Source organism: Mytilus galloprovincialis, chromosome 11, assembly GCF_965363235.1.
Source record: "Mytilus galloprovincialis chromosome 11, xbMytGall1.hap1.1, whole genome shotgun sequence".
NCBI lineage: Eukaryota > Metazoa > Mollusca > Bivalvia > Mytilida > Mytilidae > Mytilus > Mytilus galloprovincialis.
Window position 1 is genome coordinate 16,323,399 of NC_134848.1, and position 18,829 is coordinate 16,342,227.

Genomic DNA, 18,829 nt, shown 5'->3' on the forward strand with positions numbered 1-18,829 from the left:
TATGGATTTTTTTCTGAACAAACTTCTTTTATCGGCTTTGGCGAAAGACAATCTATTTTTTTGGCGACAAGTCGAAAACAATTTTTTTCTTTCAATTTTAGCATTACATATAGTTGCAGCTGAGGGTGAAACAAACATTTTTTTTCTCAGGGTCAAACCCCCCCCCCCCTCCCCCGAAAATCAAATGGTTGCTGCCTTATCGTCTAGAAAAGCCCGAGGAGTTTCATAGTATTGAAAGGAGTTTTTAGAACAAGCATGCAAAAGAAGAACAAGTTTTTAGAACAAGCAAGCATGCACATATATATATATATAGGGTTGAGACCTCACAAACATGTTTAACCCCGCCGCATTTTTGCGCCTGTCCCAAGTCAGGAGCCTCTGGCCTTTGTTAGTCTTGCATTATTTTAATTTTAGTAACTTGTGTACAATTTGGAAATTAGTATGGCGTTTATTATCACTGAACTAGTATATATTTGTTTAGGGACCAGCTGAAGGACGCCTCCGGGTGCGGGAATTTCTCGCTACATTGAAGACCTGTTGGTGACCTTCTGCTGTTGGTTTTTTTATTTGGTCGGGTTGTTGTCTCTTTGACACATTCCCCATTTCCATTCTCAATTTTATATAAAAAAAAATCATATACATGTATGTATATTGTAATACTAGTATAAAATGTATTAGCATGAGTTTTAGAAACACGATGGAAAGCGAGACTCGCCGAGCTTTCCACTTGTTTCGTAGCGAGTGATAATGTATACTGCACATAATTTTATATTTTGTTTATATCCTACAATTTACACCCCAAGGCCTAGGGTGAATAGGGATAAAAATATGGTCACTTGGTCTTCTTCCGACCGGCAGTAAAATGCTTCCAAAGTGAGGCGTCCATTTGGCTGTGCGGGATGTATTATTTATTGTAAACTGCGTCTTGAACATGCATAAAATATTTACCACTGGACGTAACGTTACCAGCAATCAATCCTACAATTCAAAATCGCCACTTGAAACTAATAGAGCACGCAACATCATATTGTTTCACCTGTGTAAATTCGACCGTCAATCCCACACTTGATAGTCTTTTTGCTTCATGTTTAAATTGTGCACCTATTTTTTAAAGGTACGCATACCGTTTGGATTTTCTAATTTTTTTTTGTTCATGACAGGTTGCCTGATTAGGCATTTTGATAGATTATAAAGGCCCGCCCAGTACAGACTCCGGATAACATCTCCTGCATGTGGAATTTCAAGCTTGAGCTTTTATGTTTCGCAGTTTGTTTTACTTATAAAGAATGCATATATGATCTCAAGATTTGTTTTATAAAATAATTTTCACAAATGCCAGACTGTTGAACTAATAGTGAAATTTTGCATACAGTTTGCAATGTTTAATGTTTGTCCGACTTGCTTAGCAAGCAACTCGCACATTTACACCACGCAAAGTACACTATACAAATGTACGTAGCAAGTCAAGAATGAAAGTTTTGAATTTTTCTTTGAGTTTTTTTATTTTATTTATCATGCATGAACTATTTGCCACTGAACGTTTAACAACCATCCAAAAACAGAGCAATTATATCACTGTCAACTGAATCGAATTTTTAAAGTACTATGTTTCTACATGGATGAAGCAATGACAACACCATTGTCATAAAAGATGGAGTTAAAAACTCAGTAATTCAAATGAATCACACGTAAAACATTTTATGTTATTTTCACTCGAATTTTACAAAAATATGAAAATAAAATAAACACCCTTCAGATCCCGACACATTTTGTGTTTTCCATTTCTCTGGAGAATAACGTTACATTCTGTATTCAATAACGTCACACGTTTTAGGTCAAATTCTAAGGGTATCAATCAATTTTGAAGCCATTTATTTCAAAAACAAGGATGGTGACATATGATTTTCTATACATGTATGAATTCAGTTTGTAATTCTGAATATTAGGTTAGTTTTTTGTTGTTCTCCGTATATAAGAACATAGCCATCCATTGGAAAATCTAAAAAGGTTAGCCGAAAAACAGGCATTTCCCCTATATACCTAAGTAAATTTGTCGCCCAAATCGACGTTTTCCAATGAAAATACCAAGAAAACAAAAATGGTGACCCCCATTTTTTATTATATATTTCGATGTAACTCAATGCAAAGAACACGTATGCCAAAAAGTTTGGAAATCGGGAGATATGCCATTCGGTATCGTGTTACCTTAAGAATATTTCTGATTTTTTACTTTAAGCAGTTTGTTTTATTTTGGTATAGTACTATTTAATGTAATAACACTTACAGAATAAATTACATAAATTCTTTTTAGATAATTCGTAATTCAGAAAAAAACTAAATTCATAGTCTTTGACCTTTAAGAATTGACCTTTATATCTTTAAAGTAATATGGCACTAATTTATTTACTGTGTATTATGAGGGTAAATAGAAAAAAAACGACTTATTTAATGTTAATTCACATATTCATTAACTGAGACTTTAAGATTTAATAAAAAGGATTATACTTTTGAAAATTGTATTAAGTAGACTAGATTTTCATATGTTTGTTTAATTATTCATTGCTGCAACACCCATCCTTGGACCCACTCTTCGTGCATGTTTTTTGTTTGCTTGGTCTTTTATCACCAGTTGATATCGTGCATTCTGTATAAGGAACACTGACCTTCTTGATTGGAATTTTATTTTGAGATATCAGGTCAGATGTGACTCAGTAAACAGTTTATATGCTTGTTTTGTCCATTAGTACTTGTATTGTCATTTTATATGTGAGGTTTTCTTCAAGCACATCAACATTTGAGGTCAGGATGTTCTTACTTGTTCGTAAAATTGTTTGTCTTAATAAGACCGGCAAAATAGCAAAACTCTATACAAATCGCTTTTTTACCGAAGCCGATAAAATAAACCCTAACTAAGAGATGGATGTCCATCAATGTCTTTATCATGTTTATCTTTTATAGTGTGACGGTTATGTGTATATTTTATATATTCAGCTAGCCTATGTTCAAAATATTTGTATGTGCGTACTAGGTATGTAAAGTAGATGTAAATGATAATACTATAGATTTTTTTTCAGAGGCTATAAATTGTACATGTACAGTGACAAATGATAACAGTGTGAATGTGAAAAATTGTGAGCTCTGCACATCTACCTCAAGCAATTTTCGTGCTAATGGCAGAATAAAGTAATTAAAATAGCTGCCAAGGTAGTGTGAATGATATGATAATGTACATGTAGTTTGGTATGAACTTTAAAGTTTTCTTGCACTAATCTTTGAAATGAAAGAGCTGAATAAGGACTACAAATTGATATAAAAATGTGTGTACACCTAAGTAATACATGTATATTCTTATGGGCCTCAGGAAAAACAGTCCTACAGCTTACGATGTTAACCTCTTTAAATATGTAAGAAATTGTTATTATATAACATTTACAGAGTAAAAAACAAAAACACTGAAACAAATGTAGATATTGTTTTCAAATCTATATATTATGTATATTGAAGCTCAACATTATGAAAAAATCACACAAGAGAAGAATAACATTCAGATTACAGAAATGAACTTTGCATTATTTTCATAATTGAAAATTCTTAAAACTTAAAACTTTCTCATTAATTCTGTTGATACAATGTATACTTCACATTTTGCTGCGCTTCAACAATATTTATTTCTCAGATGATTTGCATTATGTTCAGAGTATGAAGATGTAACCTGTAAGTGTTATCTATAAACTTGTATGTGGGTTTGAATGAAGAAGAGAGGAAACCCAACATCACTATTACAACCTAAAGATTTGTAAAGATCTATATTCAGTCATAAACTATCATTATAATGTTTGTTCCATTTAACGTTTCTAAATTTTTTTCTACAATTTTAATGTATCTAAAGATCTAAATTTATTTGTAGGGGGAAATCATCAGAAATTTATGTAAAGAGGAACCTCCTAAAAGAAAAGACAATTCTGAAACAAAATCAACTAATGTACAAAAGATTGATGAAACTCATCAACAAAGGACAAACAACACAAAAACATCTTATGTTGTCCCGAAAAAACGTCAGATCAAGCACAGAAATTTACTAAAGGCGAATTTTCAAAATTAATGCTGGATAGAAGCAATATGCATCTCGATATTTTGAAATATATTCAAAATTGTTCAACTACATTAAATTAATGCCAAAAGTAGGAGACCCCGCGAATAGTTGTGAAGACTATGCTGATAAAACTAGGAATTTTACTTAGGAGCAAAGATCATCAATCCTAAAATATTTATGTGAAAATGTTCATCCAATCACCTTGCAACACCTTGATGTACATGTACCAAGTCTAATTCATGTCACTATTACATGCACTTTGATACACAGACCATCCAACTTTGATTCAGGTTTGTCTGTTTTTGCTTCTCTTTTATTTCTGTCAGAAGAATATTGACTTTGAAATTTTGCTTAGTTTACATGTATTAGTTTGTGTTTAGATTTGTTTAAAGGCAACTACTTGTGATAAATCAATGGGATTTGGTAAGTAGGTCCGAGACCACAATTGTCGTCCCTTGATTAATATAGTCCCTAGTGTTAACAGTGGGTTACTTGCCAATAATTTTTATACCCCTTTCAAGTTTATTTCTCCATGTTTAATGCCTCAAATTGTAAGTAGGGGGTGAAATTACACTGTAAAAAATTTGGGTCCAGAATTTTACAAGAAAGTAGTGATTTGGTCCAGCTGAAAAAAGGTTAAAAATTAGCAATTTGGAAGCTGTTAAAAGATTTTAAGACACCCTAAACACAAAATTGTCCATATTTTGAGTTAGAGGCGATGAAGTTTTCTATAATTTTGATATAATTTGTCCCAAAAGTAGTACAACACACTGTAAAAATTTCATTGAGAAAGCGCAGGTGGGATTTTTTCAATTTTCATCTATGTTCTAAAAGAAATGCACTACGAATTAATTGTGTTCTCAGACCAGTAGTTGTATTAGCATTGGCACATCTCTTTTCTATAGAGATTGTTTAGCCCATGTTCCTTCAGTCATGCGTGGATAATTGTCTTTCAATATTTGCAACACTGACATGTTAAAGTGTAGCTATTTTAATTCCAACATTTGTCAAAAACAATTCTAATGATTTGCCGTTCGACAAATGTTCCTATTCATTTGTTAAAACTATAATTTCAAGAAAATGAAAACAGCGTGTGCATATTTGTAATCATTAAATAGCAAAAATATTATCATTGATACTCAAAATATTACAGATGAGTGATGCAGGCTATTCAAATCCAAAACCTTGTCATATCTGATTGAAAAATCTCATTTACCTTATAATACTTTTGATCTTTTAGACAAAGAATATAAATCCTTGTAACATATGCATGAAAGTTAAAATAGAAATGTATAAAATAAAAGATGCTGTTAAAAAGATCTGCTGAACAAAAAGTAGAAAGATCACTTTGATAGACAAAGGTAATGTTATTCAACTGAACATTGAACTTCAAACCATTGAAGCAGATTTTATATGATACAATTCCCATTACTTTTGTAAGTTTAAAAAGAATAGATTGTTTAAGTTTATAAATGTCTCTTTAATGTAATACATTTGACCAAAAAAAAAGTTTTTTTCAAAAATGTTGCTACTGATGACAAAATGGATGTCTAGTTCAATAGAGGCAATTTTACCTTAACAGTTCAGGAGTTATGGTGTTGAGATATTGAAAATGAAAGTGTGAGTTTCAGGTTAAATTTTTCGGTCAAGGTAGTTTTTGATGATGTTGAAGTCCAATCAACTTGAAACTTAGTACACATGTTTCCTATGGTATGATATTCCTAATTTTTATGCCACATTAGATTTGTTACCCAATTTCATGGTCCATTGAACATGGAAAATTATAGTGCGAGTGGGGCATCCGTGTACTTTGGACACATCCTTGTTCTTCCAATTTTAGTTTGTTTGTGACTGTACAACCATAAGGTCAAACCAAATGATTGAAAATAGGAAATATGGTTGATTCCAATTTTGTAAGCTAGGACAAAAGTGGCCATTGAAAGAAATTAGTTGTCTTAAAAAGTATGTTTGAAATGGACAGTCTATTTTTATGTGAAAAAGTATAATCTTCTTCAAAAAAACTTATTTCAAATGTGAAAACTGTAGATATAAGCTGCTAAAGGGGAACCACTAATGATATTGTTATATATAAAAAAAAAGAAGATGTGGTATGATTGCCAATCAGACAACTGTCCACAAGAGACAAAAATATGGGCTTCAACAATGAGCAAAGCCAATACTGCATAGTCAGCTATAAAAGGCCCCGATATGACAATATTAATGTAAAACAATTCAAACAAGAAAACTAATGACCTTATTTAAATATAATAATGAACAAAAAACAAATATGTAACACATAAACAAACGAAACGACAACCACTGATTACAGGCTCCTGACTTGGGATAGGCACATGCATAGATAATGTGGCTGGGTTAAACATGCAAAGTTTTTTTTACATTGGCATTTCCACATATATCACATTGCATTGCACTTTCAGTTTCATTCATCAGTCATTAACGTTTTTTCACAATTTAAGGTTAAGTTTTATTTGTTTTGAATGATTAAACCATTTGCATGATTTCAAATGTCATATCCACTTTTTCCTACCTGCCCCTGGAGGACTTTTGAATTCAGTGTTGGTTTGAAATAGCACATCCTATTGATGGCCTCTTTTTCTAAATTTTATTAAAAGTTTCAACTACATAGTTAGATCTTAATTTTTCAGGCTTTTTACATCATATGGCTGATCTAGATGCTGTTTTAAGAGCACAGTCTGTACTGTTTGTGAATGAAGAAGAAGTGGAAACAAAGCCAGAAAATCTGTTGAGTCATACAGATATTCTGGTTAATATGTCCTGAAACACAAACTTCAGCGAAGACCTACTTTAGTAAAGATGCATGGCAGCTTGTTTTAAATACTCTCAAAGTATTAGAAGGTACACAAATGTAACAAGTCTGAATATTAAAAATAGAAAACTAACGACCTTATTTAAATATAAAAATGAACAAAAAACAAATATGTAACACATAAACAAACCACTGATTACAGGCTCCTGACTTGGGATAGGCACACGCATAGATAATGTGGCTGGGTTAAACATGCAGGTTTTTTTTTACATTGGCATTTCCACATATATCACATTGCATTGCACTTTCAGTTTTATTCATCAGTCATTAACGTTTGTCACTATTTAAGGTTAAATTTTAACTTAACTGCTGCAATCAAAGAATTTTCATTGCTTTTTTAGCTCACCTGGCCCACAAGGCCAAGTGAGCTTTTCTCATCACTTGGCGTTCCTCGTCCTTTGTTCGTCTCCGTCGACATCGTTGTTAACTTTTACAAAAATCTTCTCCTCTGAAACTACTGAGTCAAATTTAACCAAACTTAGCCACAATCATTATTGGGGTATCTTTTTGAAAAAAAATGTGGGCAGTGACCCAGCCAACCAATCAAGATGGCCGCCATGGCTAAAAATAGAACACATGGGGTAAAATGAAGATTATAACTCTGAAAATAAAGCATTTAGAACAAATCTGACAAAGGATTGAATTGGTATCTAGTCAATATCTATTTTCCCTGAAATTTTCAGATGATTTGGAGAAATGATTGTTGGGTTGCCTCCCCCTCAATTGGTAATTTGAAAAAAAATGCCTTTTTTGGTTATTATCTTGAATATTGTTATAAATAGAGATAAATTGTAAACAGCATAAATGTTCAGCAAAGTAAGATCTACAAATAAGTCAACATGACCAAAATGGTCAGTTGACCTCTGAAAGAGTTATTGCCCTTTATAGTAATTTTTTAACAATTTTCATTAATTTGGTAAATTGGTTTACAAAATACTTTCCTTTCTATCTAAAGGGCCAAGTTTATTATAGATAGAAAAATTGTAAGTAACAAGAATGTTCAGTCAAGTAAGATCTTCAAACACAATTTTGTCATGAATCCATCTGTGTCCTTCATAGACTAAGGTGAGCGACACAGGGTCTTTAGAGCCTCTAATTTATGTTTTAGATATGTATATTAGTAACACTCAGAAGTATTATGATAAGATTTCTCCATGCCAAACAAGAAAAGGCAAAGCTTTAATAGGTCCAGTTGAAGGTGAGTTTCATATTAATGAATATTGAAAAAAACATCTGAACGTAAGTACGTATATGTGGAATAATTGTCTTGGTACCAAACCCAGTTACGACATTGAACAAGTATTAAATAAGCTCTCTACGAGTTCAAGTTTGACATCATTATAAAGTTGACTTTTGATTGGTTTCTGCTGGTTTATAGTAGAAACGTGTTTAACTGGCCATGGACCTAAGAGCAAATTGATTTTATTTCCAATAAGTTAATTAATGAAAATATAAAATGTGTAAAAGATTTTCAAGGAGACAACAATGAGCTAGAGACCAATTTGCATAGATGTAAACTACTATTGGTTACTATTTGGCCTTCAACAATAAGCAAAATCTTTAAAATGTAGGAAGTTATGAAGACTTTGTGACATTATGTTAAGACTTTGTAATAACTTCACCATTGTTTTAAGGATAAAGCTTATTCAAGCACTTTTAAAAAAAATTTGTAGGAAGAATATTTAAAAAGTTTTCAAAAAGGACATCAGACCAGATTAAATCAAGTAAGTAATTCTTGACTTGTGTTAGTATTTTAATTTATAATGGTCTGATTAGTGCTGTTTTCTACTGCACAAGTATTTCTTTGGACATAATACAGTTTGGGTTCTACAGATAAGTCTGAACCATCTTAAATATTTATCAATATGCTCCAGTAACATTGATAGTGCAAGATGTTAACTCTGCATAGTATATTATTACTTTTTATATTTGTATCGATTTAGTATAAAACCAGATAAGTTGTTCATTTGTGTAAGTTGAAATTTGAAAATTCACCTCTTATTCCATTTTTTTCTCTTAAAAGATGATTTTAATATATTTTTTTAGCTTTTTGGCAGAAAAATGAAATAGCATTTTTGAAAATGTATTTAATTGTACTTAAGGCATCATGAATTATATATAATCATTGATAAAAAATCTGCACCAAAAAAATTAGAGGTGAGTGATTTCAGGCTTTCATGATCCTCTTGTTTCTGTAGATATCTTGTTTCAATATTTGTGAAAAATGTTTATGCCAACCTGGGGAGATATGATATAACAAAGAATACTAACAATTTAAGCAGTTTATTTATACACATTTTTTTATACCCTATGCAACTTAAGTTACGAAAGGTAAAATGTTTAATTTTGACTGGTCCATCTCTCTTTTTGTCTGTCGCCATCTGTAAACAAAAAAGCTTGGATGGGATTGTTATTGACAGAAATAAGAGGAAGGAAGCTTTTGTCACGAGGGGACTGGATAAAAATCATCGTCTGGATGCTGCCTTCATTTCTGGTGTGATTTTCTTCTTTACATAAATAAAGTGTTGGTTACCATAAAAGCTTCGATAGGATTGATTTTTAGATAAATCTGTAGAGGGGTATTTTTTGTTCAGGAGGGGGACTTTCTGCTTTATGCCTAGAACATGTAGAAAGCACATTTATTTTTTGTTGGTTGGATTTCCTATAAATTTCAATGAAGTGCTGGATATCGGTTAAGGTGGACCACTTTGTCAGGGGGGGACTTGGATGAAAATCATAGATTTATATTTTGTTTGCCTAGTGACAATATAGGGATGTGGAGTATGTGATCCTGCTCACTTAACTTAAGTTCTTTTATAGATAACCAAGGTATGAAAAAAAGTTCTATGACATAATTCTAGGTAAAAAAGATAAGACATCCTTTGATAGTGATGACAGATCTCCATTTAAAGCAAGAAAAGGTAGGTATTTTGATATTTTTTGTATTTAAAAATACTTATTGCTGTTGTTCTACACATCTACAAATTTCCTACTCAATTATGCATGTATCAGGCTTATTATGTTGCATGCCAGAAGCATTTCATCTTAACAAGTCACTTCTAACATCTTATAATTAATTACTTTATAGAAAAAAGAAGTGTATATTCCTTTACAAGTGAGGAATTTTCTCCATTAAAAGCTAGGAAAGCTAGGAAATCCTTTACAAGTGAGGACAGTTCTCCATTGAAAGCTAGGAAAGCTAGGAAATCCTTTACAAGTGAGGACAATTCTCCATTAAAAGCTAGGAAATCCTTTACAAGTGAGGATAGTTCTCCATTAAAAGCTAGGAAATCCCTTACAAGTGAAGATAGTTCTCCATTAAAAGCTAGGAAATCCTTTACAACCGAGGACAGTTCTCCATTAATTGCTAGGACATCCTTTACAAGCAAGGACAGTTCTCCATTAAAAGCAATAAAAGGTGAGTGATAATATGTTATATTTTACCTGTCGACATAGTTGCTGAACTGGTAACTGTCAGTCTGTCAGTCCAAAAGACTTTGTTGTTTAATTTTTGTCAAAGTTTTCATGGCTTTTATGAAAAGAAATAATTTTATTTTTGATGTGGAGCTTTGTAAAGGTGAGGTTTTTTTTTGGATACAATTGCTTTCAAGCAATCTGTAGACTTATACTTATATAAAAACTAGTGTTGTCAACGGTTAACCGGTTAACCGGTTACTCGGTCGAACGACCGAATACCGAATACCAAAAACGCTAACCGGTTATCCGGACTTTTTTTCAATTTTGATAGATTTGATATAAATTTGTATTGACATCATTAAATAGTTGGTTTTTTTTAATTGTCGACGTGGTAATTTATTTGACAGATCAATTGTCCAGTATGTTGATTGCTATTGTTAATTCTAAAAACACATAAAAATTAATAAGAGTTCGGGGCAGGATCTTAAAGAAACATAATTAGTATACATATTTTTTAAACAGTAACTGTAAATCAGAAATGAGATTAAACTTTACTAATTACTTCATTATTTCGTTTTTTATCTAATATTGTGAAAACCTACATATAAATATGCAGCCTCCGTAGTGCAAGGGTATGTTTTACTTAAAATTCAAAAATTGTGAAATGCAAACCAATGTGAATGTACTTAATGTATACGTGTTAGTACGAGTAACATGCTTAAAGAAAAAAGCAAACACAGTAGAGAAATAGGTCGGTCTGTGTCATTTTGGTCGCTTGTGAAGAATTGTCCCATTGGCAATCATATCACATCTTCTTTTTTTTTTTTATAATTAATCATTTCAAATTAAAACACACCACATTACTTTCTGAGACAACAAGAGAAAAGGAAAGAATAATCGGTTTCAGACATATGACATATTCAAATCTACGAGATTAATATTTTTATTTGTTTTTCAATCTGAAAGTGGTACAACGGTATATTTGATTACTAAAAGTCAAATTTCGCTGGGAATCCTCACGGACAAGCCTTATAATGCTACAGGAAAATTTTCAATTCTAAAAGCATATTTATAACTTGGATGAAAGGTTGTCAAATTGACACGCATATCACATCTTATATCTATGTGTACGGTTCTATAGATAAGGCTTTGAAACACCAACTTAAACTACCGGTTAACCGGTTAATCGGTCGAACGATTATTCGAGTAACCGGTTAGGCGAAAGTGTACAATTTGACAACCCTAATAAAAACAAACAAAGGGATTGAACTAAAACAACTTTCCTATAATATTCTTTTCATAATCTTCATGTTTGATAATTCCATTGACTTATATGTGTGTTTTTAACAACACGAAAAATCAGAATTAAGCAGTATTTATATTGAATGTTTTTTATAAATTTAGAAACACGTCAGAGGGAATCCCAGTTTTGATAAAATACGAGAGTTCTCTGAATTCCGATAAATCTATTTTTGTCATATAAGAAATGAAGTGGAGTTTTTCTTATATGTTACTGTTATGAAACTGATATTTAAGATCATTGTAATTCCATAAAAAAATAGAGAACCATCTAGGTCGTTTAGTTAACATTTAATATACGACCTTGCTCAAAGGTTTGTTTTGGTAATTATGCGCATGCGTATATATTTCTTGACTTCAAGGGGTTTTAGCTCTGGATTCCCCACTCAATTAATTTATAACTCATGGGATCTTTTCTATGAATGTATGCTATTGAGGGTTATTGTTGTTGCATTTCTTTAAATCATATGCATCATTTTAAAAAAATGAATGTAGTCATCATCATAGAACATCAGGCAAAATGGAGTCTTCCATTTTATCGTTTCGAGTTGTCTCACTTCCTTAAATGTTGAATCAAACGACATGTCCAGTATTAGCTCGTTCTGTCAATAAATGTTGTATTTTATTTAAAACGATCGCAATTTGAACCAATAAATGTGTACGGAAAGGAGTCATGATCACTGACTCACAGAAAATTAAATATTTAAAGAGTTAGGAATGGGGTTCCTCCTAGAACTAATGTAGGAAAATAGGTGATAAGATACGAAGTGGAATATACTTTCTCTCACTCTGAGTCTTAGTGACTGCTGTGGAAAGTAAACTTGGAATTGATAGTACAAAAATAAAACACAATAGGCCTAATTTCATTGTTCTTACAGGATACAACATATAAATATTAACATTTTAATTAATTTAAGAAACAGTTTATGCAGACACACTTATTGATACAATCAAGGTTTAACAATAAACTATGACATAATTGTAGGTAGTAGAGATAAGAAATCATTTGATAGTGATGACAGATCTCCATTAAAAGCTAGGAAATCCTTAAATAGCAAAGACAGTTCTCCATATAAAGCAAGAAATGGTAGGTATTTTCTATATTTTGTATGTTGATATATTTTTTCTGTTCTAGACATAACTGTGTAGTAAGCTGACTTAAAAAAGAACACACAAGTTTCTTCGTAACACTTACTTCTAACACTTTACAATTAATTTCTTTATAGGAAAAAGAAGTGTGGATAATTCTTCATTAAAAGCTAGGAAATCCTTTACAAATGAAGATAGTTTTCCATTAAAAGCTAGGAAATCCCTTACAAGTGAAGATAGTTCTCCATTAAAAGCTAGGAAATCCCTTACAAGTGAAGATAGTTCTCCATTAAAAGCTAGGAAATCCCTTACAAGTGAAGATAGTTCTCCATTAAAAGCAATATAAGGTGAGTGTTAATATAAATATGTTATATACCTATTACCATTAAAAAGAGGAAGCTAACATAGGGGACAATGAAAGTTAATACCATTACTTTAACCATTCAAAATCCTGAAATTTAGTTTTTGATCCAGATAGTCATTTGAGCTTATGCCATCACTTGCTATAATCCTCATGAATTATTTCAAGAATCTTCTGTTCTGAAATTAATTTTGGAATTTTGGATCCTTAAATGCTCTTGAACTTTGTATTTATTCGGCTTTTTAACTATTTTGATCTGAGCGTCACTGATGAGTCTTATGTAGACGAAACGCGCGTCTGGCGTATAAAATTATAATCCTGGTACTTTTGATAACTATCAAATACTTCAAAATAACTTAAAGTGAATGTTCCTTAGGGTATATAGTTTATAAATTTTAATTGATGATTTGATTCATCAACAAATCTTGATGCTGTTGCTAAGAAAAAGAACATAGTTTAGTGGTTTTTGTGAAATTGGTGTCTTTTTAATAGAATTATGCCATTTTCAATTAATATTTTTTAGTGCGTCTTTTCATGTTGTAATGTTATACTATTGTTAATAAGGTTAGGGTAAAGGTTGGCATCTGTTAAAACATTCAAACCTGTTGCATTTATTATATGCACCTGTCCTTAGTCAAGAGGCTGTTGTTTAGTGGTTGTCGTTTGTTGGTGAAATTAAGGAATAATAGTACTGTGGTTGAAGAGTTGCCACATTCAATTGTCGATTTGACAGTTGCAAATCCAGTTTTACTGCAACGCGTAAGGGAGCCAGTAAAACGGTTATTTGAGACAGTCAAATCAAAATTTATGGTGGCAACTCTTCAACTTCAGTACTGTTATTCTGATTCTAATGCATTATAAAAAGAAATAATACGATGGCTTTTATCCAATGAAAAAATAAATGTTACATAAAAATTGCATTAGAATGGTAAATTGACCTCTTCAGGAGTTATTCACCTGGAAAGACAATTTTTTTGTAGGAAGTATTTTTTTCAAAAATCATCTTCTCTGAAGCTACTAGACCAATATGAAGTGAACTGTACTTGAATTTTCCTTAGGGTATCTTGTTTGTATAAATATTATCCAGGGATTTGATCCTTCATCAATGAAGTCTGATGTTGTAAAAGTAGAACATAGGGGTTAATTGCAGTTTTTGACTAATATCTCAAAGACAAAAGCTGTTAGAGTAAAACTCAAGTTGCTGTTGTTAAAGTAATTATCAGGTTAAGATCTATAGGCCTTGTAATTTTCAGACATATCTAACAACCCATTGTCAGGTTACTGTTCCGAAATAGTTATTTTTTTAGGGAATTTCATTGTTTTTGGTTATTATCTTCAATTTTTTTTTGAGATATATAGAGATAAAATGTTACAGCAAAAAATGTTCAGCAAAGTCTACACATGAGTCAAATGAGTGAATTTAAAATGAGATATTAATCTGTATGCAATTAAAATAGGAGGAACAATTTATTTGCTTATATTTTAAGATTCTGTGGATTTATTGATTTTCGTGGGATACCAATTTTTGTGGATTACGTGGGTGTAGGTGAACCACAAATTTGAATACTCAACGAAGTAGGAATTTTATATAGGTTTGTTTCAACACATAATAAAAACCATGAAATCAAATATACTAGAAAGCACAATGTTTCCACAATCCAAGAAAACTGGTATCCACGAAAATAAATGAATTCACAGTAAGACAGCTTACATGTTCCTATATCCTTTTTTTATTTATTTTAATTGAAGTAAATGAAAAATATTTCCTCAGGTATGCCCATCTCCTTAGTTATAAAGGCAAAAGAAATGAAAGCTGAAATTATAGAGTATCTGCAGAATTATAAGCCATTCAAATCATTGCCAAAAGTTGGAGATAGCCTGTTTAACCATTATGTTGACAACACTAGAGGCATATCTGAGGAAGTGAGAGATGAATTAACTTCATATCTTAGCTTGACATATAAAGACATTTGCAATCTATCTGTCAGTTCTGACATTCCATCTATGATGCACAACACTATATCATTCATAAACATCATTCAGGAAACAAAGGTACAACTTTTATGAGAGAAAACAATATTTTTTTTTTACTTTCTGTTACATAAGGAATAACAGTACTGTAGTTGAAGAGTTGCCACCGTCAATTGTTACAAAGTAGACAGTAAACCAGATTTGCGACCCGATGAATGATTTTTTTCAGTGGTTTATTTATGTTAGCTGAAATATTTTTGTAATAGGCCTAGGTAACTATAGCTAAGATGATAGACTTAGTGCCTCATGTTCAATAATATTCATGTAATTACAGTAGCCCATCCAGAATTATTCAAAATGTTACAACTTACATGAACATCAGTGTAAAGGTTAAACTTAATGATATACATTTTCCGTTTTTACAGGAAAACAAAGTTATTTCCTCTTAGATTTTATTCTAAAAAAAATTCCCAATTTGATGTTTAAGGGACCCATTTGAAAACACCTAGAATCATCCCTGGTGGAATAACCTTGGTTTTCTCCTTTTTCATTTACATTGTTATTGTATTTAACCTTTTAATTTTCCAGATTTAAATAATCCAATAGATGTTTGCCCAAATTTAGAAAGGACCAGTGAAACTACTGGAGAATATGAAAGGATTGGTAAAAATACTAAAAAGGGTAAATAATCTAAAGTTTTTACAACTTTATATCAGTCCAAAGATTGTTTGTTCACAGTTTGTCTTTTAAATCTTATTTACAGTCTGAACTGCAACTTGTATACTTTTGAAGATTTGACTGATAAAAGAATTTTATTCAGATTTTGAAAAGGATGATAACAGTTTGTGAAAAGAAGTTTTATCTTTATAATGCACATTTAAAATAGTTTTAATTGTATTAATTCCATACAAATATTTCAGGGAAGGTTAGAATGAATTAATTTTTTTTTTAAATCCTTATTTTCATTTCAGATGCAATTACAGGGCTTATTAATCATTCATCGACAAAAGATAAAAAATCCGAAATAGGTGAGAAATCATTTAGTATAAAATAATAGTTGGTTAAAACCTCACATTCCCCTCGTATAATTTAGTATACATTTAATAGTTCTTTAAAACTCCACCTTTCCCCAACTTTTCAGCCTCATATATTTTTTTTTAATTTTTCTGTCATTGACCTTATATTATATATATACATTCACTACTAGCTATTGATATATTGTTGATTCATGCTGATATTTAACCCCTTGAAAGCAAAGATGGTTATGATTTAGCCCTAGATGCTTTTAAAATAAAAAAAAACCCAACACATTTCTCTTTATATTTGAGATGTTACTTTTACTTCTGAGCTTTTTTGGAAATTTATTATTGTTAAATGTACTTGCAATATTATTATTATTGAAACATATACATTTTGAACTTACCAAATGAATGAAATATAATAAGAGGCATTTTGACATTTATTAAAATTATGCACAATAGATCGAAAGATAGGAGTAAAAGAAACAAAAAGATATGCAAATCCTCATTTGAAAAAAATAATATATTTTATTACAAACTTATTGTTATTTTACCCTATATTGAATATAAATCAAAGTCAGAAGTATTTTCTTTTCATGTGAGTTATTAAGAAAGTGTTATTTTTAGCTCACCTGGCCCGAAGGGCCAAGTGAGCTTTTCTCATCACTTGGTGTCCGTCGTCATTAACTTTTACAAAAATCTTCTCCTCTGAAACTGCTTGGCCAAATTTAAACAAACATTGCCAAATTCATAATTAGGGTATCTAGTTTCTAGTTTAAAAATTGTGTCCAGTGACCCAGTCAACCAACCAAGATGGCCGCCATGGCTAAAAGAAGGACATAGGGGTAAATTCAGAGATAAACGGTAAACAGCAACAATGTTCAGCAAAGTAAGATTTACAAATAAGTCAACATGACCGAAATTGTCAGTTGACCCCTTAAGGAGTGATTGCCCTTTATAGACATTTTTTTACCATTTTTCGTAAATCTTAGTAATCTTTTACAAAAATCTTCTCCTCTGAAACAACTGGGCCAAACTAAACCGAACTTGGCTACAACTATCATTGGGGTATTTAGTTTAAAAATTGAGTGGCGTGACCTGGCCAACAAACCAAGATGGCCACCACAGCTAAAAATAGAACATAGGGGTGAAATGCAGTTTTGGCTTATAACTCAAAAACCAAAGCATTAAGAGCCATTTGACATGAAATAAAATTGTTTATCAGGTCAAAATCTATCTGCCCTGAAATTTTCAGATGAATGGGACAACCTGTTGTTGGGTTGCTGCCCCTGAATTGGTCATTTTAAGGAAATTTTGCTGTTCTTAGTTATTATCTTGAATATTATTATAGATAGAGGTAAACTGTAAACAGCAATAGGAGGTATTGTCCTTTATAGTAAATTTTTAACAATTTTTCGTAAATCTTAATCTTTTACAAAAATCTTCTCCTCTGATACTACCTAGCCAAATTAAACCAAACTTGGCCACAATCATCATTTGGGTATTGAGTTGTAAAAATGTGTGGCGTGACCCAGTCAAACAATTAAGATTGCCTCCACAGCTAAAAATAGAACATAGGGGAAAAATTCAGTTTTTGGCTCATAACTCAAAAACCAAAGCATTTAAAGCAAATCTGACAGAAGTAGAATTGTTTATCAGGTCAAAATCTATCTGCCCGGCAATTTTCAGATGAATTGGACAACCTGTTGTTGGGTTGCTGCCCCTGAACTGGTAATTTTAAGGAAATTTTGCTGTTATTGGTTATTATCTTGAATATTATTATAGATAGAGATAAACTTTAAAATACAATAAATGCTGTCAAAGTAAGATCTATGAAAAAGTCAATATGACTGAAATTGTCAGTTGACCTCTTTAGGAGTTATTGCCCTTTATAGTCAAGTTTTAACCATTTTTTTGTAAATCTTAGTAATCTTTTACAAAAATCTTCTCCTCTGAAACTACTGGGCCAAGTTAATTATAGATAGAGATAATTGTAAGCAGCTAGAATGTTCAGTAAATTAAGATGTACAAACACATCACCATCACCAAAACACAATTTTGTCATGAATCCATCTGCGTCCTTTGTTTAATATTCACACAGACCAAGGTGAGCGACACAGGCTCTTTAGAGCCTCTAGTTTTAAAAGCAATATATTTGCATAATAATAGTCTTTTTAGTTAGTAAAATAAGTTGATGTTTTGTAGGCAGAAAAAGATCAGGAAATAAGAAAATATATACAGCAGAATCCAAGAAGTGTACAGTAAGACTGACTGATATTGGTACTATTAAAAACTTGAAAACATATGTAAACAAGACAGAGAAAAAAAAAAAGAAGGAAGATATGTGTAAAGAACTTGTAAAAAAAATGTTAAATGTTAAAGGGGCACTAGCTGTCAAATTCATGTTCACCGATTTTACTTAATTTCTAGTATTTGATTTATAATAATGAATAATGTTAACATTTATCCAACCTATTAAAAGTCTACAATAAATATTAAGAGGACACGGTATAAAATTACATAGCTTCATTTCGTGTGTTCTCAGTCTAGACCGCCATCTAATTAATTATTGAGTTGACCTCTAAAGTCATTCAATGATCATATAAGCGATGTAAACATAAATATAGATATAAATAGATCAAGCAAATTCATGCTCTTGGATTATTCTAGGTCTAGTTAATTTTATATTATACTGTGGATTTGTTTATTTTCGTGGGTACCAACTTTTCGTG

At 31.3% G+C, this 18,829-nt stretch overlaps 1 protein-coding gene and 2 long non-coding RNA genes across 3 annotated transcripts in view; 2 read left to right on the plus strand and 1 right to left on the minus strand.

The window, feature by feature from the left end:
* The window catches only part of LOC143051757 (uncharacterized), a 92,416-nt gene that overhangs the window by 54,777 nt on the left and 18,810 nt on the right, over nt 1-18,829 (minus strand). The gene's annotated exons all lie outside the window — the stretch shown is intronic.
* LOC143051020 (uncharacterized) lies at nt 2,788-10,471 on the plus strand. Its single transcript, XM_076224095.1, has 6 exons — nt 2,788-3,204; nt 3,908-4,383; nt 6,760-6,970; nt 8,050-8,139; nt 8,615-8,665; nt 10,030-10,471. Exons 4-6 carry the CDS (start codon nt 8,052-8,054, stop codon nt 10,365-10,367), a joined length of 477 nt encoding a protein of 158 aa, XP_076080210.1. The 5' UTR covers nt 2,788-3,204; nt 3,908-4,383; nt 6,760-6,970; nt 8,050-8,051; the 3' UTR covers nt 10,368-10,471.
* On the plus strand, nt 15,042-18,810 carry LOC143051756 (uncharacterized). Its single transcript, XR_012970896.1, has 4 exons — nt 15,042-15,159; nt 15,667-15,759; nt 16,050-16,106; nt 18,303-18,810. It is a non-coding gene; the product is annotated as an uncharacterized LOC143051756 (long non-coding RNA).